Here is a 24,318-nt window from a genome sequence, read left to right as displayed (position 1 = left end):
GCGCGAGTTTCATTGTTGAAACACGCGGGTTACTCGATCATCGGCAATTATTTATATGAGGACAGTATAAAGAAGTCTCCAAAAAGCGTCTTTGCGTTTCAACGCGCAAAACTCGAGAACTACCCTACCGATTTCGCTGAAATTTTCATTTTTTTTAAAGTCAGGAAAAGGTTTGCCGACCGGTTCGAAAAAGTTTGATTTATATTTCTTTTTTTGTTCCAATTTAGGCCCAATTTTCACATAAATTCCCGTATATGGGGTTAGAAAAATTACTTGCACAGATTAATATTATACATCGATAGAAAGGGCAGATGTTTCTGCTTTCTATGCAATTTTTTTCCGACTCTCTAACTTAATTACGACGGAAGTTATTTGCGTTTATACCTTGAATTTTCAAGGCTTCGCAGGTCTTCAGGTACTACTTTCTTCATTAAAACCATCAATAAAAAGTCAACAAATTGTCCCACAGTTTTCTTTTTGACATCACTGGAAAGAGTGACTTTTTTTTACTCCAGATCTAACTCGACCCACGGTCGAAGATCCAACCTTTTATCGCAATTAGAAAAAAAGTTATTAGTGTTTTAACATGAAATTTGAAAATCTGTTCTCCATTCAAGTTATGAACGCTTCGTTTTGTACTGCCATGGTTAGATCTTTTAGCTTCTTCGTTTGTTTCTTCTTTCTCATTTTAAATTCTTCAAAATATTTTATTTTATAGCTATCCACAGCCCTGATATGTTAACGGGGTAAATAATGCCTTCAACATCAGAGCAATTCCGTGTGTAACGGAGTGACATTTTTGAAAAAAAAAAAAAGTGCAAACAAAAATTTAAGTGATTAGAGTAAAATGCTTGGAGATTAGGTAAAATTCTGCGTGCATATTTCAATCAGTGAAAAAGAATCCTCCTTTTTTTTCGGAGTGGAAAGTGAAATTTACATTTGCGCCTATAAGAGCTTCTTTTTAAACGTTAAAGCATGAGCATAGCCGTGCGGGTACAGCTAGTTGAAAATATAATAATTAATTTAATTTGAAGTAAGTCTCGTATAATATACAGTACAACCTCGATATCTCTAATCTCTCGGGAAGAGAAAAAACTTCGAGACATCGAGTTTTCAAAGCTTGGAAAAAATTGCACTAGTACATAACTCTCACAATTACACACATATACGTTAATTCGCAACTCCAACGAACTATAGGGGGCACTGTAGCCACTTTCTAATGGCGGACGAAAAAGGTAAAACAAACGCACATGGTAACGAAGAAAATGCTAATAAGCCGAGTAAATTTTGTTCGTATGCATGATTTTTTCGCTTTATTCTTTTTAAATTAATTTTCAAGTAGTCTTGTTGATATTTTGGCCCACGTAGAAAGAAATGAGAATTCAAGAAGCATTACTAAACGTCAAATATTAATGCAAACTACGTAGTTCTTAGTTCTAAGCAGCCATTTCCACGATGTTGAATTCGATATTTATCAATTCTTGATAAAATTAAATAATAATTGTAGCCTGACAAGAATAACAATTAATGCTAGAAAATTTAATTATATGACATTACGAATTATTATCAAAAGAAGATGATACTTCTTTGCCCTGCTTGGCTAGCGCTCATTGTTTTGCATTTGTAGCTGAGTTATTTTTCTCAAATTCCCGAATCGGTTCATTTAAAAATTTTCTGTTTCGAATGTTTCTAATTTCTGAGTTATGATTTAATTATATCATGCTATGCAAATCATCAACAAAATTCTCACGGATATATGGTGGTAGTTTTCTTTTTAATTGATCTACCATTATTTCTTTTTACTTATCGAATTCTGTAATCTTTCTACCATTTTATTCCATTCATGATAAAAATTAAAAATGGTTTAACTAACATGAGCGGAATCTCGCCAAGGGGTACTTAGCTCGCACAATACTAAAACTACAACCCTAAACAAATTTGGCGAAACCTTTCAGCTGAGAATAAAAGCAATAAAATGAATTCTTTCTCGGTTAAACATGTTTCATTTCGTTCTACGATAATATATTCAAGAAAATATTTTGCATACTGTCTATTCCAACTAAATGCTGCTGTAAAATATGGTTAGTTAAATTAATTTAAGATTAAAAAAAAAACCTTTTTCTTACAAATTCACACAAAACAATAAAAAATTTTATCTGGTATAACGTTATCCAAGTTTGTTAACACAGAGTTTTCTTCTGTTTACAGTTTCGCTATTTACGAAAATCAACTCACTTTTTAGAAGGAAATAAGAAAAACTTACATTATTTTGAGAAGCTCGAGAATACTACTAAGGGACGAAACAATTTCTGTAGCTGAAAGCAATCTAAGACACATTGATTGCGTTAATAAATACTCAGAACAAAGTGCCTGTGTTTACGTCAACAGACACACGTGGAACGCAATGTGGCATTGTTTTAGTTTTTTCGGCAGTTTTGTTAATCTCCGCAAGGTAGCGTATTCGAGCGCTGGAGTTGCGAATATTTATACAAGTACTATGCGATCACATTTTGTAAAGATAAACAAGTTGTTTATCAACATTTAAGTTGATTTGAAATTTATTTACATCCCTATTTCGATGTAACAATATCTAGTGTTCCATGTTTTGACTGGTTTCTAAATATTTTTAAGCTGGATTGTTATTGTGAGGCTCTGAGAAGTTGAGCTCCGACTCTGACAATGTTTACCTCTTTTTCGGAAAACAGGGAGGGATAATTGGCGCTAAGTTGAGTTGAAAAACTTTCTTGGTTATTTTTCAAAAGTATTCCAACTCAAATCCGAGCCAATAACACGTCTATTTTTCCCCAAACTCCGCCAAAACAGGTAAACATAGTCAAGGTCACAGCTCAACTAACCAGAGCTTCACTATAGCTACTTCTAGTTAAGCAGACCTCCTAATGGGGTTGTTTCCTTCAGTCAAAAATACTACTTTTAGTCACTGAAATTGACAGAATTAGCAGAAAAAATATCATGGAGCGAGAAAAAGCTTTCATTTTCCCAAAGCTTAATTTTTAATTAACCTTTTTAAATGTTCGATTTTTAAAATAAGGCGTGGTTTTTATGACGTCACAAATGATGTACGTATTTTGGCGCATCTGCCTACCGCGTTTCCACGCAATGATAATCCAAGAAGCGAATTAATATTGCGCTCTACGTTGCTATCAACCATATCGTTGCCAACACATGTGAGTAAAGAAGCGAATTAAATATTGTGCTCTGTGAATGGCAACTGTGAATGGCATTTCATCAATGTGATGTCGTCGGTAGAAACGTAAACAATGAAAGCTCACCGATTAAAATAATTTTTTAAGAATATTAAACTTAGTTAAAAAATTGTCCGATCCTATGTTTTTAAGCATGATCTTTCAGAAAAAATACTTTTAAAATTTCGGAAACTACCCCATTTTCAATTTTCGGCAATTTCTGTTGTCAGATTTTATCAATAACGTGGGTTTTTATTATTATTAGTATTGTTGATGATGTATTGTTAGAAATTTTGAATGATGAATTTATTAGTGTTGTTAAAGTAGACCTTCCTTGTCTTTATCTTTACTAATAATAAAGCTGAAAGTCTCTCTGTCTGGATGTCTGGATATCCGGAGGATGTTTGGATCTCTGGATCTCTGTGACTCGCATAGCGCCTAGATCGTTCGGACGATTTTCATGAAATTTGGCACAAAGTTAGTTTGTAGCATGGGGGTGTGCACCTCGAAGCGATTTTTCGAAAATTCGATGTGGTTCTTTTTCTCTTCCAATTTTAAGAACAAAACTATCATAAGATGGACGAGTAAATCACGAAATTATCATAACGTGGAACCGTAACATGTGCACAAACGAATTGGCGAGATACGAAATTATTATAACGTGGAACCGTAAAAATGGGTACAAGCCAATTGGCGAGAAAATTCACCATACATTATTTGTAAATATACTGGCGATCCAACGGACCTTTTAATTTTTCTATTACGGGCAAAGCCGTGCGGGTACCACTATAAATCATAAAGCTGAGAGCTATCTTGAATTGACTGATACTCCGTTTGAAAATTACACCAAAGTGGGCTGCAGGATGACTTTCTAATTACGTGTTCTTGATGCCCACCTTGAAAGCTTCAAAGAGAAAGCTCCAAGGAGCAAATCATCAGGACATGCTGTCATCAGGTCATGCGAACTTTTTCGCGTAACTACCAACGAACCTGCAATAGGACACATGATGTGGTAATACATTTCAGAGGTTATTTGTGAAGGAGATAAGATATACTCTCGCAAAACTTCCTTAGAACTCCACTGTCGTTAATGTGCAGAATGTTGATTGAAATATAATGTTCTCCTTTCAATTTCAAATTAGAAAAAACCCGAAAAATGGTATATTTCACTCAATTTAGACTTTTTGTGTTCCTGACCACAAAAGGTAAATATTTTTTTTCGTGTTCTTGTAATAGAACCGAGTAGAAAATCATATTAACTACTGATTAAAAAACCGTGTTATATGAAGCATTTAGCATCAAATGTAACGGCAACTTATCGAAGTATTTCTTTATTTTTGCCAGTTTGAGACGTCAATTCAGTTTCATACCATTTTATTAATTTCATTTGATGCGGAAATTTTATCTCCAACGTACCATGCATATCTTCAAAAATTCATCAATAATAAGCTCATCAAAACCGATATAACTAGCGAATGGTTTTGAAGTCAGATTATAAAATAAAACTTTTTGTGCTTTTAATTTCAACTTGAGAATTAATAGTGTAAAGGCACCAGTAACAGACAAGGGTCCAGTACAAGACAGTCATAAGTTTGGATTTAAATAATAAGAGTTTTTGGAGGGTAAAACGGATGTTGCTGCGGCCCATGAATGCGGTGCGACCATCTAGTGTTATCAGAGTGAATTTTATGAGCCAGTTGGTATTTAAAAGGCAGTGATGGCCGTGGTAGCCTGATCGGTAGGGCATTGGACTCGGGGCCGGAGGGGCTCGGGTTCGATCCCCCTGGTCGAAGACCCACCGTCGTCATTAAAGGGGACTGGGCGACGTTAAATATGCTCGTGGTCTCAATGTCCTCCAAGTGAAACGATACCTCTGGGGGTGCTAGTACCAGGTAGCTATTAGCTCTTGGACTAGTTCTAAATTCTCATTAACTGTTCGATCCGGTGATGGTGCTGCCATCTATCGGTATATAAAATAATGGAGGCAAGGCACTTAGTATGCAGTCCTCGACATAAATACAGTTGTAGTCAGTTGTGACTCTTGAATAGAATAGAATAGAATAAAAGGCAGTGGTGAAAGGTTATGAACTGTACCACGAGGTGCTGTTCATAACAACACCACGAGGAGAAAAAAGGAATTTTGTCCATCATTCATCATTTCCTTATTCTTTCTGTTACTGGTTATCATCAGATTTTTCAGTGGGTGTTACTGGGGGTCGGACCTCTTTTTTTATGTGTTAAGCATGTCTGTTACTGGTGCCGTTACCCTAGTACTTTTTTAATGTCGTTTCTTTAAAAAACCTACCATGCCTCTTTTTCCAGCTAGCGCCACTCAATTCCTGACTTTGAATCCACAAAATTTCATTTATGTGATGGTGTCGCAATTTTTTGCCTCTATGTCGAACGTGTTCATTTTAGCTATACCACCTTGCCTAGCAGCGGAATGGTTCCCAAGCAACGAGGTATCTAGAGCTTGTGCTTACGGGGTTTTCGGCAATCAGGTAAGCAAACATTTTCGTTAAAATTTGGTTCAGAAACATGTTCTTACCACTTTTATGTGATTTCTGTTTTGAGTCCAAGCAAGTGGCATGGCGTCTTCTCTTTGGACGCGTCGGTTAACAGAAGTTTGAGAATTCAAATTCGAATTTTTGTTTCAGATGGGATTGGCTTTAGGTTTTATTTGCGCGCCGTTGATGATTTCATCAGACTGTTCCAACCTGAAACTAATCACCAAGGGCAGAACGAATGTGGCAATACTTTTGACGGTTGTAAATACGATCCTTACAGCTCTAATAATATTCAGTAAGTTCCCAACTTGGCAGTTTACAAGATTGACAGAACATCAAATATCTTTATTCTCAAGCATTTCATAGTTAAGTTACAAATAACCTTATTTTAGCTGCCTACCCCTTAAGGAGTAAAACTTTTTCTAACGCCCCCCTTGTGGTGAATTTTCAGGAAGGAGGGAAGTAACTTATGAGATACACGCAAAAGTTTAAAGTGATTTTATTCGAAAAGGATACGCCTAATTTGATTGGTTTAACTATATACTTTTGCCCTGACAGATAAAAATTACAAAATTACTACTGAAAAAAATCTTTTTTTTTTAAATATTTATTTTCATTTTAATAAAATAAAATTGAAAAAAATAGTCAAATTTTTTTCTCCATTAAAAAAGATTTTAGGAAGAAATAATCAAGTACCTTTGTCACTGCAAATCTTTGGCTGAGGGATTCAGAGTCTGTTTTAACGCTAAGTTCGATATAAGGCAAACAAAACTATTTTTGAGGGCGGGCATTTGCTCACAGCTAAAATTCAGTGAAATGATCATCCGTAAAAGTTACTCAAAATTTTAAGAATGAACTTAAAATTTACGTGTTTTAAATAATCGATGTTTTTTTTAATTACTCAAAAGAATGTGTGCGTGTCTCATGTGGGTGCCTTTGAAGCAATACTTCTTAAATGAATATGGTCTGGTGGCTTTGGTGGGCGAAATTGGTTAATGGGGTAAAGTGGTCACAAATCAAATAAAGAGCTATATATATTCGAAATAAATGAAAGAATGAGGGTAAATTTTTAATTTTAGATTTCTTCAATTAGGAACCATATTCTTAATTTAGAATTTTAAGACTGACAGTGATTTATTTCGTGAAGAAATTCGTTTTGTGTTCATATGAAATATTTTCAAATCTGAACACCTCTTTTAACTTCTTTGTAAATTTTGTTGATTAAAATTTTTAGCAGATTGATTGTGCAGGCAGCTTATCGGCTGTCTCTAGAACACGTCTGCATAAATAGCTAATCTGGATTCATTTTATATAATATTTTAGAACAATTTAAGTAAGATGGGGTCAAGTGGTCATAGGTTAAGCTTAACATACATACTTCATCTAAAATCATTTAATCTTTACTTATAAGGCAGATATCAGTTAAATAATAAGTTTATTAACCATTTGCTGTTTTTAAGGTAAATTGAATTAAATACAACTGATTTGAGTTTGATGTAGCATATGGCTTGAATTAAAGCAAAGTTGCAACCCTATAATATTTGGAAAAAAAACCATGGAATTTTTCCTGCAACCACAGCTTTTAATTTTTTCTAGTAGAATAATTTATGCAATCACCCTTCCCCTCTCGAAAAAAAATCCTCTGTTGAATATTAGTAAAAATTAGAAACTTAGAACTAGAAGTATTTCGCATATATTGAATATATAGATAAAGCTTGATCATTTTTTCCCTTTTTTTTAATTATGTATAATATTTACTCTATTTGAGTGTAATATTTTTTAAAACGTAGTTTAGGTAGTTTAGACATTATTCAGACGCTATCTTTAATGTATTCCTATAGAAATAAAACATTGCAAATGATCACACCTTTCCTGATGATATTGATGAAATCCAGGAGTGAAATATGATTAAAATTCTTGGTGCACCAACTTTTCCATCATAGTTCACCATCAAAAATACATTTAAATAAAGTTAAAATCTTCAAAAGAACAAGGTGTGTGGAGCATTAAAAAAATTGAGGTTGTTCATGATGGTCTTTGATCAATTTCTTTAACTATGACCACTTTATCCCAACCCAGGTCATTAACACACATGAAAAAGAAAATGCCATTAAAATATTTAAATCAATTTTTTTCTTCCAAAACTTCAGTGCAGCGTGTTCTTTATTAATGTAATGTAAAATAACGACAAAAAAAAAAAAAAAAAAAAAGAAAATTGAATAAAAGAAATTCTTGTGCTTGTTATTTACCTAAGTTGAAAAACCTGTATTTTATGACAACTTTACCCCACCAGACCCTAGTGTTTTAGATATCTTCCTACGCGTATAAAAGTATAGTAAACATAGAAAATTGTACCTTCAATATAAAAAGAATGGTAATTTTTTTTTTCGTTTGTGATAAAATTGCACAACACCTGTACGGAACGTGTATGAAGAACAAAAATACAATAATACAGTGCCTTAAAATGAGCAAGAAAGCATTTTACTTACTAAAACAGACCAAGTTTGCTGCGAACTGATGCAAAAAACGAGCTGATGTGTGCATCACGTGACTTCCTTTTACTCCAATTTAATTTCATTTCCCCATTACTGGCAATTTTAATGTTATTCAATAGTTTACTCTCTAAATATCACCAACAGTGGCCAAATTAAAACATATTTTTAAAAAAAATCACCAAATTTGTCGCCAAGTTGGCGACAAAACTTGGCGACCAAAAGACTGGTGATATATCGCCAAGTGTCCGCCGAATTATAACATCACTTGAGTTTACATCGAAATTAACAATGATTTCCCCCCAGAAAGGGGCAAAAGACCCCATTAGAAACACTCGAATGCAACCAAAAGAGGAGGTGCACAGCTAGACCCCACTAGGAGTCTACGTACCAAATTTCAACTTTCTAGGACTTACCGTTCTTGAGTTATGCGAGATACATACGCACATACATACATACATACGTACATACAGACGTCACGAGAAAATTCGTTGTAATTAACTCGGGAATCGCGTCATTATGGATATTTCGCTTGTCTGTACATTCTTAGGCACTTATCCACGTGTGGTCGAGTCGAAAAAAAAAACTCATTATTCATTCGGAGGTGAGTAAAATGGAAATTAAGGTCGATTTTTGAGTGAAAATTTTTTCGCGAATACAATACTTCCTTTTTTGTAAAAGGAAGTAAAAAGTGTTTTAAAGAGATTCCTTTTGCAAAGATTTAATCGATATCTGAATAAATATCACCAACAGCGTCAAATTGATATCAGAATTAAAAAATCATTTTTGTCGCAAAGTTTGTGGCGAAAACATGGTGACCAAAATATTGACGATCTATCGCCAAGGGGTCACCAATTTGAGACACCACTTAAGTTTGCAATGAAACTAACACCGATCCCCCCCCCCCAAAAAAAAAACGCGAAATAGACCCCTTTTGCAAACATTCGAATGTTAACATACTAACAAGAAAAGATGCACACAACTAGACCTCATCCAGAGTCTACATACAAAATTTCAAGCTTCTATAGCTTACTGATTTTGCGTTAGGCGAGATACATACGTACGTACATACGCATGCACAAGCACATGCACAATGATTTCATGAGAAAATTTGTGATAAATAGCTCGGGTGATGGTCAAAATGAAGGTTTCTGCTGTTTTTAATGTTTTAGGTGCATGTGCACTGGCGAATGGACCAAAATGAAAAACTACTAAACATTAGTTTACGGTTGAGTAAATTAAAAATGCTGAGCGAAATTGCAGAGAATTTTTTGTAGACTGAAATATTTCCTACTCTATGAAAAGGTAGTAAAACAAAAATTGGAATCTAATTTTTCTTTTTTTTCGTTCATCGGACAAAACGAGATGTCTTGGGGGGGGGGGGGGACGCCCCTCTCTCAATTTGATTTCTTAGGGCAGTAGTGCCCAACCTACGGTCCGTGGGCCACACCCAGTCGGCAATTGTGATCCGTGCGGCTCTCCTTCTTTTGCTGAATGTTACAAGTTTAAAGGCACGATCAGGGATTATGTCAAAAATTTGAAGTAAAATATTCAGAAATTGGTTTCTGAGAAACATATGCATTTAATAAAATAAGCATCAAGTAGTTGATAATGACAATTGTTGGTTTGTTTATTCGCTTTCCTCTTCCATATTTTCCCATTTTATTTGGAAATTTTTAGATATTTTCAAATTTTTATGTGTGTTCTGGCCCGCGAGAATCATTTTAACATGAGGTGCGGGTAGAATTGCCGTAAGGGGAATAGTGCACTTCCATCGGACTATGTAATTCCAGTTACATTAGTAGCTCAGTGATTTTAATTGAAATCTTTTGAAACTAATTGGGATGGCTGAAATAGATCAAGCTTACTTTCAGCTTTTCAGGGAAAGCCTCCACATCCACCCAGTGTTGCTCAGGCTGAAAAAAAAGACGACAAATTGGACTATTTGAAGCTTTCTCTATCGATGCTCAAAAATGTGAACTTTGTGCTCATTTTCATCATGTATGGTAAGGGGAGTTTTTTTTTTCCTCTCTCGATAACCTGCTTAAGAGTTAATGAAAATATCGCTGTGAAATTCAAATGATCATAAAAAATAAATAAATAATTAAAGCTAACTATAAAATGTATTGCACAAAAAATTCTAAATGCAGTAGAGGTAATTTAATGCAATGATTTAATATCTGTAAAAATATGTGGTCATACATTCCATTAAAGTTCTGTTAAACGTTCAACACTGCGATGCATGTTTGGTAAAAGTCGGAGTAAGATTTAACCAGTTAATGAAAGAGTGTTGATTAAGTGATAAGATTATTTATTATCTGCATTACTTTATGTTTTATAGTAGGTTTTTTCAATGGTGTTGTTTCCTTCAGTCAAAAGTAGTACTTTTTGTCACTGAAATTGATAGAATAAGCGAAAAAAAAAAAAAAAAAACATGGACCCAGAAAATACTTTCATTTTCCCAACAGTTATTTTTTAATTAATTTTTTTAAATGTCCGCTTTTTCAAACCAGGCGTGGTCTTTATGACGTCACAAATGATGTACATATTTTGGCCCATCTGCCTACCGCGTTTCCACGTTATGATAATTAAGAAGCGAATTAAAATTGCGCTCTATGCTTGCTATCAACCATATCGTTGGCAATACACGTGAGTAAAGATAAGAATTAAATATTTTGCTGTATGAATGGCAACACTGAATGGCATTTCATCATTTGTGATATCATCAGCAGAAGCTTAAACAATGAAAGCGCACCGATTTAAGTAATTTTTTTAAAATATTTAACTTAAACAAATTATTTAAAAAATGGTCAGATCCTATGTTTTTAAGCATGCTCCTTCAGAAAAAAATACTTTTAAAATTTTGAAAACGACCTCATTGGGGCCACGGAAAAAATCAAGGGGAACGACAGGAAAACATATGAAAATAGGAGAGTCGTGAGTTTTATGAAGGAGACCACGGTGACTTATGTGTAAATAATATAAATTATGTATTTTATTGAAAAATAGTACGGAACGTGATTAGTTTTTGAGCAATCACGATTGCTTATTGCTTTCATTTGACTGTTTTTGGCGTGCTATCATTTTTCCCACCGGCGCGGCGCCACCCTCTGCCAGCACCACCCGTCGCGGCGGCCGGCCTCACGATGCTGCTCCTCTAGCGAAAACCGTCTCCAGGTTGCGTCCATATCCTACACAAACACGCATACATACACGCTCCGACACACACGCACACACAAACACATACACACACATACACAAACACCACCATACACACACATACCCCTACACACATACAGACACCTACACATGCACACAAATACACACAACTGCCCACACATTCATGCCTGCACACAGACACAAACACATATGCTTACACACACATACACATACCCCCCCACGCACACAAACACTCATACACACAACTACCCACACACTCATGACTGCACACAGACACAAACACACATGCCTACACACATACACATACCCCCCGCCCCCCCACACACACATACAAACACACACTCGTGATTGCGAAAAATATAATTTGAATTCAAGATGACGAAATTCAAATTAATTTTTCCTTTTTTTTTCCTTTCAAACAATAAATGTTTTAGATACATTTTGAAATAATAATCCCAGATTTGTGCTTTGGAACCTCAGAGAATGCATTACTCGTAAATGAGTCCTTTGTGGGGGAATTTATTGCAAAAGGAAGCTTACATAACTTGTTTTTCATGGATTAAGAAGAGTAAAATAAGTGCTTGAATAAAAGCTGAATAAATTCTTTTTTTCTTTTCTTTTATTTATTTATTTTTTGTTATATATCTTCGAATAGTTTATTTTGAACAATATATTTATATGATTTTTAGACTTAAGTTTTGTTTGTGCGTGCATCACTATTTTTAGTCAATTTTATCTGCAAAGATTTTTGGGGGAAAAATTTAAAATGAGAACTTGAAAGCAGTCCCAGTTGGATTGATATCCCATTAGATTAAAAATATCGCTAGAAACAAGCAAGTAATGCTTTCCCTTTTATTCAATAAAGAGAAATTTTGCTTGAGATAATTGTTTTAATTGTTATAAAACTTATTTGAACTAATTTGGAGCAGCTCATTTTTCATATTGAACGTTTTGCACATCGCATATATTGGTACAAGGTTACTACTAATAATTCGTAAAAAATATATAAAAATAACTACAAACTCATCAAAATTAGGAACGAGGTGGTAATACGAGTGCAGTATTTTTAAAATGGCGATAAAACAAGAAAATCGTGTGTGTGTGTGTGTCTGTGTGTGTGGTGGTGGTGTGTCTGTGTTACAATATGCGTGATGTTCATTTGTTCTTGCAGTGCTTTGGGGGCATCTTAACGAGGTCTTAGCCTCCACTACCTAAAGCTTTAGAACTCAAGGATGGCCTCCATGCGGTAATGATGATCACTACAAGGAAGACGCTACAAAAGTTACTCTATTTTCCTCGAGTGCAATGATGGTCATTACTCTGCTCAAGGAAAACAATGAGTTCTTCTAACACTTTTGGTAGTGGGGGTACTAAAAAAAGTGCCTAATGTGCCCCCAAAACACTGCCAGAACCGGGTGAACACACACACGAACTGGTTTTCCTTGTCTTGTCTTCATTTTGAAAACGCTGGACTCGTATTGCCACCACAATTCCAAATATTGATGAGTTTGTAGTAATTTTCATATATTCCTAATTATTGTACGTGCAATACTTTTGTATATATAGCGTTTCAAAAATAAATGAATCATTTATGTAGTAACCCTGAACTTCAAATCCTTAATCTTTTGCGTTCAATTGTTCATTCGAATTTAGAGTGATTATTTCACAGTTTTATATATATTGTCCTCCACCACTCTTCTCTAATACCTGTCTGCAAGTAGCAGAAATTCTTAATCTATTCGACCATTTGGTAACTATTTCCCTTTTACTTCAATCATATAGTTTTGATGTATCACAGTTGGACTGATTTCATCAGCGAGATCAATCTCCAGGGCGGATTTCCTATGCACGGCAAATTAAATAAACTCCCTTGAATTAACAACACACACACATATGCATACATACATACATTGGTTAGTATACAGTAGTGGTGCGACATCGATGTCGATGTTTCCAAAACATCGATGTTTTTGTTAGAACATCGATATTTTCAAGTCGATGTGTTTCTTTAGCGTCGATGTTTTGTGCTCGATTATTTTTCGATGTCGACGTTTTATAATTAAGTTGAAAATATCAAAAAAAAAAAAAAAAAAAGGAGGAATGATTATGTTTACGCAATTAGACGTAATGAAAAATATTACATTAAACAAGGTTTTCCTGGAATTAGTTGTTGATTCAAATAGGTACATTCTAAAGGCTATTTCTTCGGCTGTCAATTTAGTCCAGTCTATTTCATCGAAAAATAAGCGCTCTGTTATTCCTTCTACTGCTAATTGTTCTAGGTTTTATGCTTTATCTAAGGTATATAAAGTTGGCATTTCTTTCAGGCCAATTGTTTCCAATATTGGTACAGTTTCTTACAAACTTTTTATTAATTGGTTATTTTTACTATTTAAGCTGTCTGTTGTTCATTCTTGTGGCTTTTACCGGATGTCTTTGCATCCAAAAGATCACTATTGCATTGAAAAAGAGGTTCCTCGTAACCCTGAAACACGAGTCTGCAGTAATTTGTTAATGTTGTGCGAAAACACGCTATTTATTTACTTCTACTTTTCTGCACAAAGGTTTTTATTTAATTATTAATTCTTGTACCATACTGTTTGTAGCAGTGCATATTTCTATTCTAATTGCTATAAATATTTAAAAGTCATTGACTAAATTTTGTATTTTAAATATAATTCATGCAATTTAATTCAGTAGAAAATAAATCTTCATTAACACATTTGTTTTCTTATGCATTTTTTTTTTTTTTAATTTTTATTATTGTGTAAACTAGTCCAAAAAATATTTCCAATTTCTAATTATTTCACATTTTTTAGATTTTCTTCTAACATTTAAAGGTGTTAGAAAAATATTCCAATTTGTTTATGTTGATTTTCAATCTTTTGTATTTTAAAAATATGCATGAATTACTCACCCTTTATTGCTTCATTTAAAATCAAGGTATTTTTAATAATTCATTTATATCCACTATAGGGCAATTCCATGGTGTCGGACGTAAAAAGTGAAGAAAAATTTCTCAGTTTTTTAATTCCATTTACCAAATATAAACTGTTCCAAAATGATCAAATTTATTTACAAGATACTTACTACATCCCACTGAATAAAAAATCATGTTAGATTTTCAAAATAGATCCCTAAAATATAAATTAAAAAAATTTAAAGAGTTGGTGTCGAACGTAAACACACAAATAGTAAAATTGATGGTTCACTTAAAAATTATTAAAAGTCTGTAAATTGGCTTACAGTTTGATTTTAAAAGCAGCATAATTCTAAAGTATACTTATGATTGAAGCATATTTCACAGTTTTCAAATGATATTATAAGGAATAAAATTATTTAAAAAATATTCTTAGCTTGATGTCGGACGTAAATTTTCGGTGTCGGACGTAAATTGTTCAAATTGGACGTAAACTATTGCTCTTAAATGTAAATACATAACAATGATTACAGTTATAAATATGTAAATTATAGGTTACATATACTGAAACAAAATTTACCAAGTAAATTTAAAAGTAGGGTTGATTGGGGGAAGTGGAACACTGGGGTAAGTGGGTAACCCCCTAAAACTGAAATATGTATATGGTTTTTACTTTTTTACATTGATCATGTCATGGTTCATGATTAGTTTTGCATATAATTGGGTTACATTGAATTTTTTTCTAGGTCGGAGAACTTAGTCAAAAAAAAAAAAAAAATTGAAAAATATTTTTTGGCGAGTTTAAGTAGAATTTTTCAAAGTGTTTTCCGGTTAGCATATATTTTTTTATGATCATTAAACATTCATGTACAGTTTAACTTAGAGTGCATACTGCAATCAGAATTTTTGAATAAAATATTGTTCAAAACTGTTTTAGAGAAGGGGTCCCACTTATCCCATAAAATTTCGCTAGAAGAGGTCCCAACACTATGGGGCAAGTGGTTCCCCGCATAACAGTGACGATTTGAAAATCAAAAGCAACTCTGATGTAATATTTGTATTAATGAAATACAAGACAACTATGATGACTTAGTAGGAGTTGATAGTTCAGTTACAAAAGCTGGTGATTAGTTATTTGTGAAACTTACCTGATGGAAAACCATCACGATTTATATGGGTTGAATGTTGATAATGGTTCTTCCTTAGCCAACTTTACATAGACGCAGTCATTTAGTGTTTCCAATTGCTTTTTCCAATCATAGTTTTGGAAAATTTGCCAAAATTGATCTTAATCAACTGTATTACGCTCATTCAACACACCTTTTCTCAAAAGGGGTCCTACTTACCCCTAGCAACCCTAAATGTATATACAGTAAATTCACTAAGTTGTTTTTTATGCATGTTTCACTTTAACTTTGAAATCAAAGGCAAAAAAAGGAGAAACACAGTTGAAAACATATGTTGTTTAAAGGAATGTAACAGTGTCGGACGTAAATGCTGTCGGACGTAAAAAAATTTTACGTCCGATACCTAGATTTCAGTAAAAAATATTCACTTGTTACAAAATGAAAATAGGTTACATCAATTAGATTGAAAATTTTACTTTGTACCCAAAAATACATGTATGTAGCTTTAAAATTATTGGCTCAGCACATTGAGAAGGAATACTAATGGAGGGAGCGACAGCAAATGTCTCAGTCAGATAAGCTTCAAAAACATTTCTCCCAGGTCAGGTGACTAGTTTGGCTGGGAAGTTGTCGCGTTTTGGCACGCAATCGCTCTTTTGGCACTAAATATTTTTCAGACGACGGCACTAATTATGAAGTCGGGGCTGAAAATCAGAGCTGCAGAGTTGTAGCGAAAATGACAGACTCTGGCTCCAACTCCTTTATATAAAACATAGTCCGACTCCGATTTCAACTCGGAGTTTAAAAACCGTCGGACTCGGACTCTTAGCATCGAAATCAGTTCGGATCCGAGTCCAACTCCGCAGCCCTGCTACAAATTAGGTTTGCAGAGTCAGATGAAAAATGACCGACTCTAACTTCGAGAATTTTAGATCCTTTGACTCCAACTCCTTTACCCAGAAACGCAGTCCGACTCCGACTCTTGCAGTTTATAAGGACTTAGACTCCTGATGACGACTCTTTTACGCCAAAATCAGTGCAACTTCAACTCCGCAAGCCTGCTACAAACTAGGTTTAAGAAGTCGGAAGAAAAATGACCGACTCTAAAACGGGGAATTTTAGAGCCTTCGACTCCGACTCATTTACCCCAGAATTAGTCGGACTCCGATTTCGTCTCGGAGTTTCAAAACCTACGACCTCCGACTAGTTTACTTAAAAATCAGTCCGACTCCGACTCTGCAGCCCTGCCAAAAATTAGGGTTGTGGAGTCGGAAGAAACTGGCCGACTCCGACCCAGGGAATTTTAGAGCCTTCGACTCCGACTCCGACTCCTTTATCCCTAAAGCAGTCCGAGTCAGATTTTGACTTGGAATTTCAAAAACTTTGAACTTTGACTCCAACTCTTGAACTTCAAAATCAGTTCGGCTCCGACTCCCCAGCACTGCAACAAATTTGGGTTGCGGAGTCGGAAGAAAAAGAATCGACTCCAACTCCGACTTTTTTTAAACCCCAAAAGTAGTCAGACTCCGATTTTGACTCGGAGTTTCATTAACCTTCGAACTCCGACTCTGCAACCTTGCAACAATTTAGGGTTGCAAAGTCGGAAGAAAAAAGGCCGACTCCGACTCCGGGAATTTTAGAGCCTAAGACTCTGATTCCGAACTCGCAAGACTAGCAATAAGTAATTATACACCAAGCTTACAAAAGTAGCAGATAACATATAGTGCAAATCTTTTAATAAGGACTGATTTCGGATGAATTAGATTTTGAATTGGTTCAGCACATAATGTAAATATTTATTTGATTTGTTGATATTATTATTTTGAATTTCAACTCTTAAACATTGATTGTTTACCAGAAAGTTTTTAGAATGAAGGTCTTTCTTCTTGCTTTAACAATCTACGTAAATAACTAGGTATTCGACAGTTATTAACATTACTCATTTATGTATAACTTTTGCACACATTTCTGGTAGATCGAGACTATTCGGGAAAATTAAAAGTACTTCTTTATTTTGGTAAAGTCTGCCCATCTCTGTTCAATTCAAATGAATATGTATTCTGAAAAAATATCGTCTGCTTTCAAAAAACAATATTATTAAAACAGAAGATAAAAGCCAAGGTAAGTAAGAAGAAAACAAAGTAGAATAATTCAACCGCCCTATTTTTTAATTTATCGTCTGCGTAAATTTATTTTTATTATATTTTGGAAACAATTAAGAGTTGTTATTTTTTCTGATCGACCAAGTGTGTTGTGAGTAAGCGAAGTTTTCAGCCTGAGTTATTGTGATGAGTTTTTATGTTGTGCGTCGGTGTAGTTAAATTGAGCGCGTGTGTCTGCTTTTTGAAAAATAGTATTGAAACTTTCTCTATGATTGTTATTAGAAGATTAACAGAGCTTTGAGCAATGTTCAAAGATCAGTTCTAAAAGGTATCGTTACCGATTATTGTTACTTGCAAAGGCAACGCTGCGAACCTTCTGCCAGTTTTAAATAAATAACGGATACAAATACAGGCCTGTCATTCAAACTCCCCTCCCCACTTCTTCCCGGATTTTAAAATATGATGTAACTGCATTTTTCATGTATTTTGATGTTTATTCCTTGTAATGACGGTCATGTACAAATATATGTTTAAAGTGTTCTCTAATTGACTGAAAATTTATGGGTTCTTGTGTCTTGTAATCAATGTTTTGAAATTATTTCATACGCAGGCACACTAGTATCTAAATTAAAGCATAAAAGTAACAAATATTTATTTTCAAATCTAAAACTTGTTCTAAACGCATCTGCTGTTCACAGGAGCTTGGCGAGAAGCTACTCTCCAACAAAGCAAACGTACAAATTACTTGAGAGCCGTTAAAATAATTACTAGTTAAGTAAAAAGTGTTTTTATGGAACTAAAATGTTATTTGCACTCATGATATACAATGTTTTATTACATTTATAGGTAAAATCAGTAAAATTTTTTAAAAATTATAGGCAACTGTGGGATATACACTTGTTGAATGCATATATATGTTATTTTTTCTTTATTTAGAAGTAAAAAACATTTGTACATACCTAAGAAAAGTTACTGGATTTCCTGCTATGGCTTTTTCTTCACAGTTTATAAAGCTACAATACTGTACTATTATTATAAATCTAATTTTTCCCTTCTACAGTTAAATGTTGTTATCATTAATGCTTCAGCTAATGAAAACTTCTTCAGCGGTTACGGTCAACTAGAAATTGCTCCCCAGGTCACATGGTATGGTTGCCGTATCGGGATAGTAGGGTTGCACTCTCTCTATCTATTCCTTCTCAATGGCTCAGCATAATTAACTGCACATTTTGGTGTCGGACGTAAAACACTTAATGTACCCCAGAGGAATTCCTTTACAAATCAAAATGAATTATATTTTGCCACATTTTTGCAAGATCACCAGCAACACATTGTATCTTTAAATGGTTATTCATCTCAATTCGTAATATTAGTATGTAATTTTTTTTTGGAAAAAAACAGAATTTCTTCGAGAGTCACCAAATACGGTTTGAAGATACTCAAGATGTTGACCTTAGTTTAACCTCCTGTAACTTATTTATAACTGAAGTGATCAAATTTTAGACAGGCATTTCAAAATATACAACTCTTTACCTTTAAAATGACACCTTATTTGTTTAGAAATCTTAATTTTGAAAATTTGATCATCTGGTTGACCTTATCATGGAATTGCCCTATAGTTGTTTTGATGAACTTTGCTTAGGTTGTTCCAAAATCTGAATGATAGATTATTAAATAATAAATACAGGCTATGTATTCATTTTTCCCATACAAGTATTTGTTTAAGTTCACAAGACGTAAAATGTATGTAAAAAGTTTGATATTACATAAAACATCGATGTTTCAAAACATCTATGTTTTTGACAGGGGTGTTTGTGACCCGAAATTTCCGAATTTTCTAAAAAAATTCGGTTGCTGTTTCCGAAAATGTTGTACTGACAACACGTTCTAAAATTGAAAAATTATTAAAAAGAAAAAAAAACTTTTTAAATGAGTTCAATGATTTTTGTATGCATATTTGAAGAGTTTTACGGGGGGGGGGGGGGGTCGAGCTTCTTCATAGTTTCCGAAAATTTCACACGTTTTCAGAAAACTTTACTTGAGTCCACTTGCACCCCTGGTTTTTAACAGATTTATCGATAACATCAATGGTTTAATTCTGAACATCAATGTTTTGAAATATCTATGCTTTTCATCGATGCTACACACCCCTAGTGTACAGGGTATTGATAGAGTATTGCATTGACAAAAAATTTATTTAGAAAAAAAAACTTTTAATTTAAATATAATCTTATTGTAATTTGATCCTTGTCACAATTTTCTTTTTTTTAAATAAAAACCACAGCAATAAAACCTTTTTTTTTTTTTTTTTTTTTTCAGGTCTTATGGTTGGAACTTATTTTGTAACGGCCACTTTATTAAACGCCTTCCTAATACCTTTCTTTCCTGTAAGTACTTATTCATATATGGGCATTGCGGCAAAGTAAATTAGTTTAGATACCTTTCCTTCTTCAAAATTAAAAATTGGATCCGATCTTTTTATTACATTACTAAGAAAGAACAATGTTTTACAATTACACTTTCTATTTATTTAAGCAGGTATTTTTTATTCTTGGCAATAAATCTGTACCTTCAAAAAAAAAAAAAAAAAAGTGAAAAAAATTCACTTTTGTTTTCCTTGCGTGAGGCATTATTTGATTGCCATATTTTTTAATTGACAGGTAAAAATATGTTACATCAAATGATTGAATTTGTAATAAACGAATAAATGAATAATAATGAAACAATAAAAGAAAACATAAACGATTTAATGTAGGCAACAAACCTTTGCCCAATTCCATTGCTTAAAATAATATTATCGTCCTATTGATATCAGTATTTTGTCTACACTGAAAATCAAATGAAAAAAAGTTCAAATATTTCTTCTATCATACTGGTAGCCGATTCGTGGAACGACTCACGAACAAAACGGTGATTTTCTATTAAAGGCTAAATGTTAGTAATTTGTCCGTACATTTCATAGGTATTTTCTATTTGATTTAAACTCTTTTCTTATAGGGTACAGAGGTGCTGATAGGTTGGATGGGCTGGTTGCTGATTGTAGCTGGTCTCATTGGTTCTATAGTTGCTGGTTATGTTTTGGATTATACGCATAAGTTCAAGTAAGAACAAATGCTAAACACTGTAATATTTTTCATAGACACTATAATATTTTTGAAGTGTTAACTTCTTATGGGAGGGTAAACTGATTTGTGACATAAGGCGCGTAATGGGGTAAATTTAATTATAATATAGAATGCTAGGAACGCAGGATATGTGTAGCCACGGTGGCTCGACCTGAAGACTCGGGCACCGCGAACCGCATCACGATCCAGTGGGCGTAGGTTCGATTCAGCCATGAGGCAAATCTCGAGGGCATTTTTCGGAGAAAACCCTAAACGTTTGCTATAAATGATTTATAAAAAAGCAATATATATACGTACCATTGTCATATTTTTCTTATAAATTAACCAATAATCCTTATATATTATTTCTGAAGCCTGTTGTTCCTACGCAAGATCTTCCTTATTTCTTGATCGATTTCTTTGATTTACCCCTCATTTTAAAGCTTATCGTGCAGGCTAATGACGAAAAATACACCCACTTTCTAAAAAAATTCTGTTTTTTTTTTTTTTAAACCTGTTTTAAAGCACCGGACTGAGGTGTTTGGTAAATTTTATAAGTTTAACTTGCGCTGTGACTGACAGAGCTGAATGGCTCGATCGGCAGAGCGTTCGACTGGTAACCAGAAGAATGAGTGTTCGGCCCAACCCGGACTATCTGTATCGAAAAACCAGCCTGATCACGCAATACATGAACACTTAAAATACAATAAATAACACAAGTCAGGCAGTAAAATAAATGATTAATAAGGACGTTGTCACATGTTTTGGAATTCTTCGAGCGTCTTCCTTTGAAAAGAAAATCAAAACAATTTTATTTCATCCCAGTGTTTCCTTAACATCTTCATTACAAATAAACTCACCAAACTTGGAAAATTCAAGCACTAATATTTCTTCCTTCCGTTACTTCACAGATGGCTCGAAAACAAAACAAGCTACAACGGCAGCTTTCCTTATTTTAAATAACACAACTCCAACTGACGAAACCACATTTCTTCTAAATGTCTCCAACTCTATTTTTCAAGCAGAAGCGTTAGCAATAAAAGAAGCAATAGATCATGCTGTAACCCACAATAACTTACCATCAATTATGTACAGTGACAGCCAATCAGTCATTAAATCAATTGGTAATCTAAACCCAACAAACTCTTTAATAGCTGAAATCCAACAACAACTAATAAATCATGATAATATCAAAATTTCTTGGATTAAAGGTCATTCAACCTCTGCTGGAAACAATAGAGCCGATTTTCTCGCAAACCAAACAGCAAATGGACTCTTAGTACCAACAAAACAGCATCCTTTGCCATTTCCAAGAAGTTTTGCAAAGCATAAATTATTACAAGATCTACTGACTGATTGGCAAGAACGATGGGAACAAGACATAACAGGAAGACTAATCTACAAAATCCGTCCGAAAGTTAAACTTACTCCTTTGAATTTAAATAGACATGAAATTTTTTTCTTTACTGGCCATGGCCCTTTCCCTTCATACTTGAAAAGATTCCATATTAGAAATAGTGACCTCTGCAGATGCAAATCAATTGGAAATCCTCAACATTACATACAACATTGCATTCACACTTCTTCATTCCATCTTCGTTCTTCTGGCAATTGGACTCAAGACTTAAAAAACTATTATTCGTTTCCTGCAGCAAAAAAGAAAATTATAGATCTTATTACATTTCTAATTGACCACGAACATTTTCTCTTTGGATAATTTTTTTTTTTTACTTACTTTTTTTTTTAATATATAGGCATTAAGCATTTTAATTAATTTTTAAAATTATTATTTTTATTATTTATTTATTGATTTTTTATTATTATTTTTTTTTTAATTCATATAATTATTTTTTTTTAAATATTTTTTTTTTCTTTTGCTTTCATCTATTTTTATTTATTTATTTATTTTTATTTATCTTAATGTAAATCCTTATATATTATTTCTGTAGCCTGTTTTTGGTTTCTACGCCAGATTTTCCTCAATTCTTGATCGATTTCTTTGATTTACACCTTATTTTAAAGCTTATGGTGCGGGCTACTGACGAAAAATAGACCCACGGTCTAAAAATTTTTTTTCAGCCGAAAAACCTGTTTTAAAGAACCAGAATGAGGTTTTCGGTTAAACTTATAACTTTAACTTGCACTATGACCGACAGAGCTGAATAGCTTGATCGGCAGAGCGTTCTCCTCGTAACCAGGAGCATAAGTGTTCGGACCCACGTCCTCACAATCTGCATCAAAAAATTTGAGAAATATCGCGCTTTGCATGAACACTTAATTAAGTGAATAACAAATGCGAGGGAACAGAATAAATGAGAAGGTCCTTGCTGTAATGATAACTTTATGTGACTTTGTGCTAAATTACTTCTGAATTGTATGTTTTTTTTTTTTCTTTTTTAAAGCTTTGGCTTTGGTAAGAAAATTAAAGCATAATGTAAGCGAAAATATAAGTAACAGGTTTAAGATTTCAGACTACAATAGAATTGTTTTTTATTCAGAAAAAAATAATAAATTGTATATTGAAATATATATATTCTTCTAATGAGTTTTTGACTCTTTGTACAAATAAAGAAATTACTACCTCAATTTGAAGGGTAAAATATATATTTTTTCTTCTTTTTGCAAAAAAAAAAAAGCTTATCACATTTTTTGCTACATTCGAAAAGCTACGCTTAAAATAGAGCATAGTTCAATTTATTTTGTATTTTAATCGTGCTGTTACATGATGAACACGTGCTGCCATCTAAGTCATAACGGTTCAAGCAGCCTGCGGTAACAAATTGTAAAAATTTTCAAAAATTAAAACATTTCTCTTCAATATCTTATCTTATATATTATTCCCTTCTCACTTTAAAACTTATCATTCTGGCTAATGATGAAAAATAGACTTACGATCGAAAAATCAAGTTTTCGAAAACACCCCTTGCTGTTTGAAAACCTTGATGCAGCCTGTAGTTCTTATGCATTTTTTTTTCTTTTTCTTTTTTTTTTTTTTTTTGCAAAGTTCTAATGCAGTTTTTCAATTTTTTACGTTGCTTTCGGCAAAAAAAAAAGCCTGTGTGCGTGTGTTCATATTTTAATAAAGCTTAAAAGCACTGAAATTAGTTGTTTGGTTAAATTGATAAGTTTTTTTCGGTAGAGCGTTCGGCTATAAACTATCTCAACTTCGGGCAAGCTTGGAATCTCCGACATAATATGAAATTTATATTAGTATTACGCATTACATGTACTCATAACATACACACGTAATAAAATAAATGCAGTGGGAATGCTACTTGGTGTTTCGACTCCTTTATGCACGCTACAGTTATCATTCAGATAAGTTGACTGTTAATCGAAGGGTGTTCTTTCTTTTTTTAAGCTCTGACTACATCCAGATCACTCAGCATAATATAAGTATAAAAAAGTATTAGATTTACCTAAAGGAAATCCTTTTTGTGCAGAAAAACATTTTCATTGTATGCTGAAATGTAGATGTTTGTAATAGCAGTGTTCAACCTTTTGTACGAATGAAAAAATACTACGCCAAATTAAAACTACGAGTTTCACCCAGTAAACCTTTAATTTTTTATTCGCGCAAATACGATATAAAGCATTAAAATTATTATCAACTTCATTAGCAAGAAATCATTTTCTACTCCTCTGCTTTCTGCTGAAAAAAAAAAAAACATTTTGTCTACGTT

At 33.5% G+C, this 24,318-nt stretch overlaps 1 protein-coding gene across 3 annotated transcripts in view; it reads left to right on the top strand.

The window, feature by feature from the left end:
• LOC129219890 (feline leukemia virus subgroup C receptor-related protein 2-like) overlaps nucleotides 1-24,318 on the top strand; it is a 58,559-nt gene that overhangs the window by 9,214 nt on the left and 25,027 nt on the right. Inside the window, exons 3-7 of one of the 3 annotated variants that reach the window (XM_054854203.1) lie at nucleotides 5,622-5,704; nucleotides 5,861-6,005; nucleotides 10,077-10,208; nucleotides 19,851-19,918; nucleotides 20,529-20,632. In XM_054854203.1, coding sequence (XP_054710178.1) covers nucleotides 5,622-5,704; nucleotides 5,861-6,005; nucleotides 10,077-10,208; nucleotides 19,851-19,918; nucleotides 20,529-20,632 — 532 coding nt within the window. Of the gene's footprint in view, nucleotides 1-5,525; nucleotides 5,705-5,860; nucleotides 6,006-10,076; nucleotides 10,209-19,850; nucleotides 19,919-20,528; nucleotides 20,633-24,318 lie in introns of all 3 variants that reach the window. The other 2 variants (XM_054854201.1, XM_054854204.1) reach the window with 2 other exon arrangements.

The sequence above is a fragment of the Uloborus diversus genome, chromosome 4 (assembly GCF_026930045.1).
Source record: "Uloborus diversus isolate 005 chromosome 4, Udiv.v.3.1, whole genome shotgun sequence".
NCBI lineage: Eukaryota > Metazoa > Arthropoda > Arachnida > Araneae > Uloboridae > Uloborus > Uloborus diversus.
The sequence above is the reverse complement of the archived record's forward strand: the minus strand, read 5'-3'. Positions and strand labels throughout refer to the sequence as shown.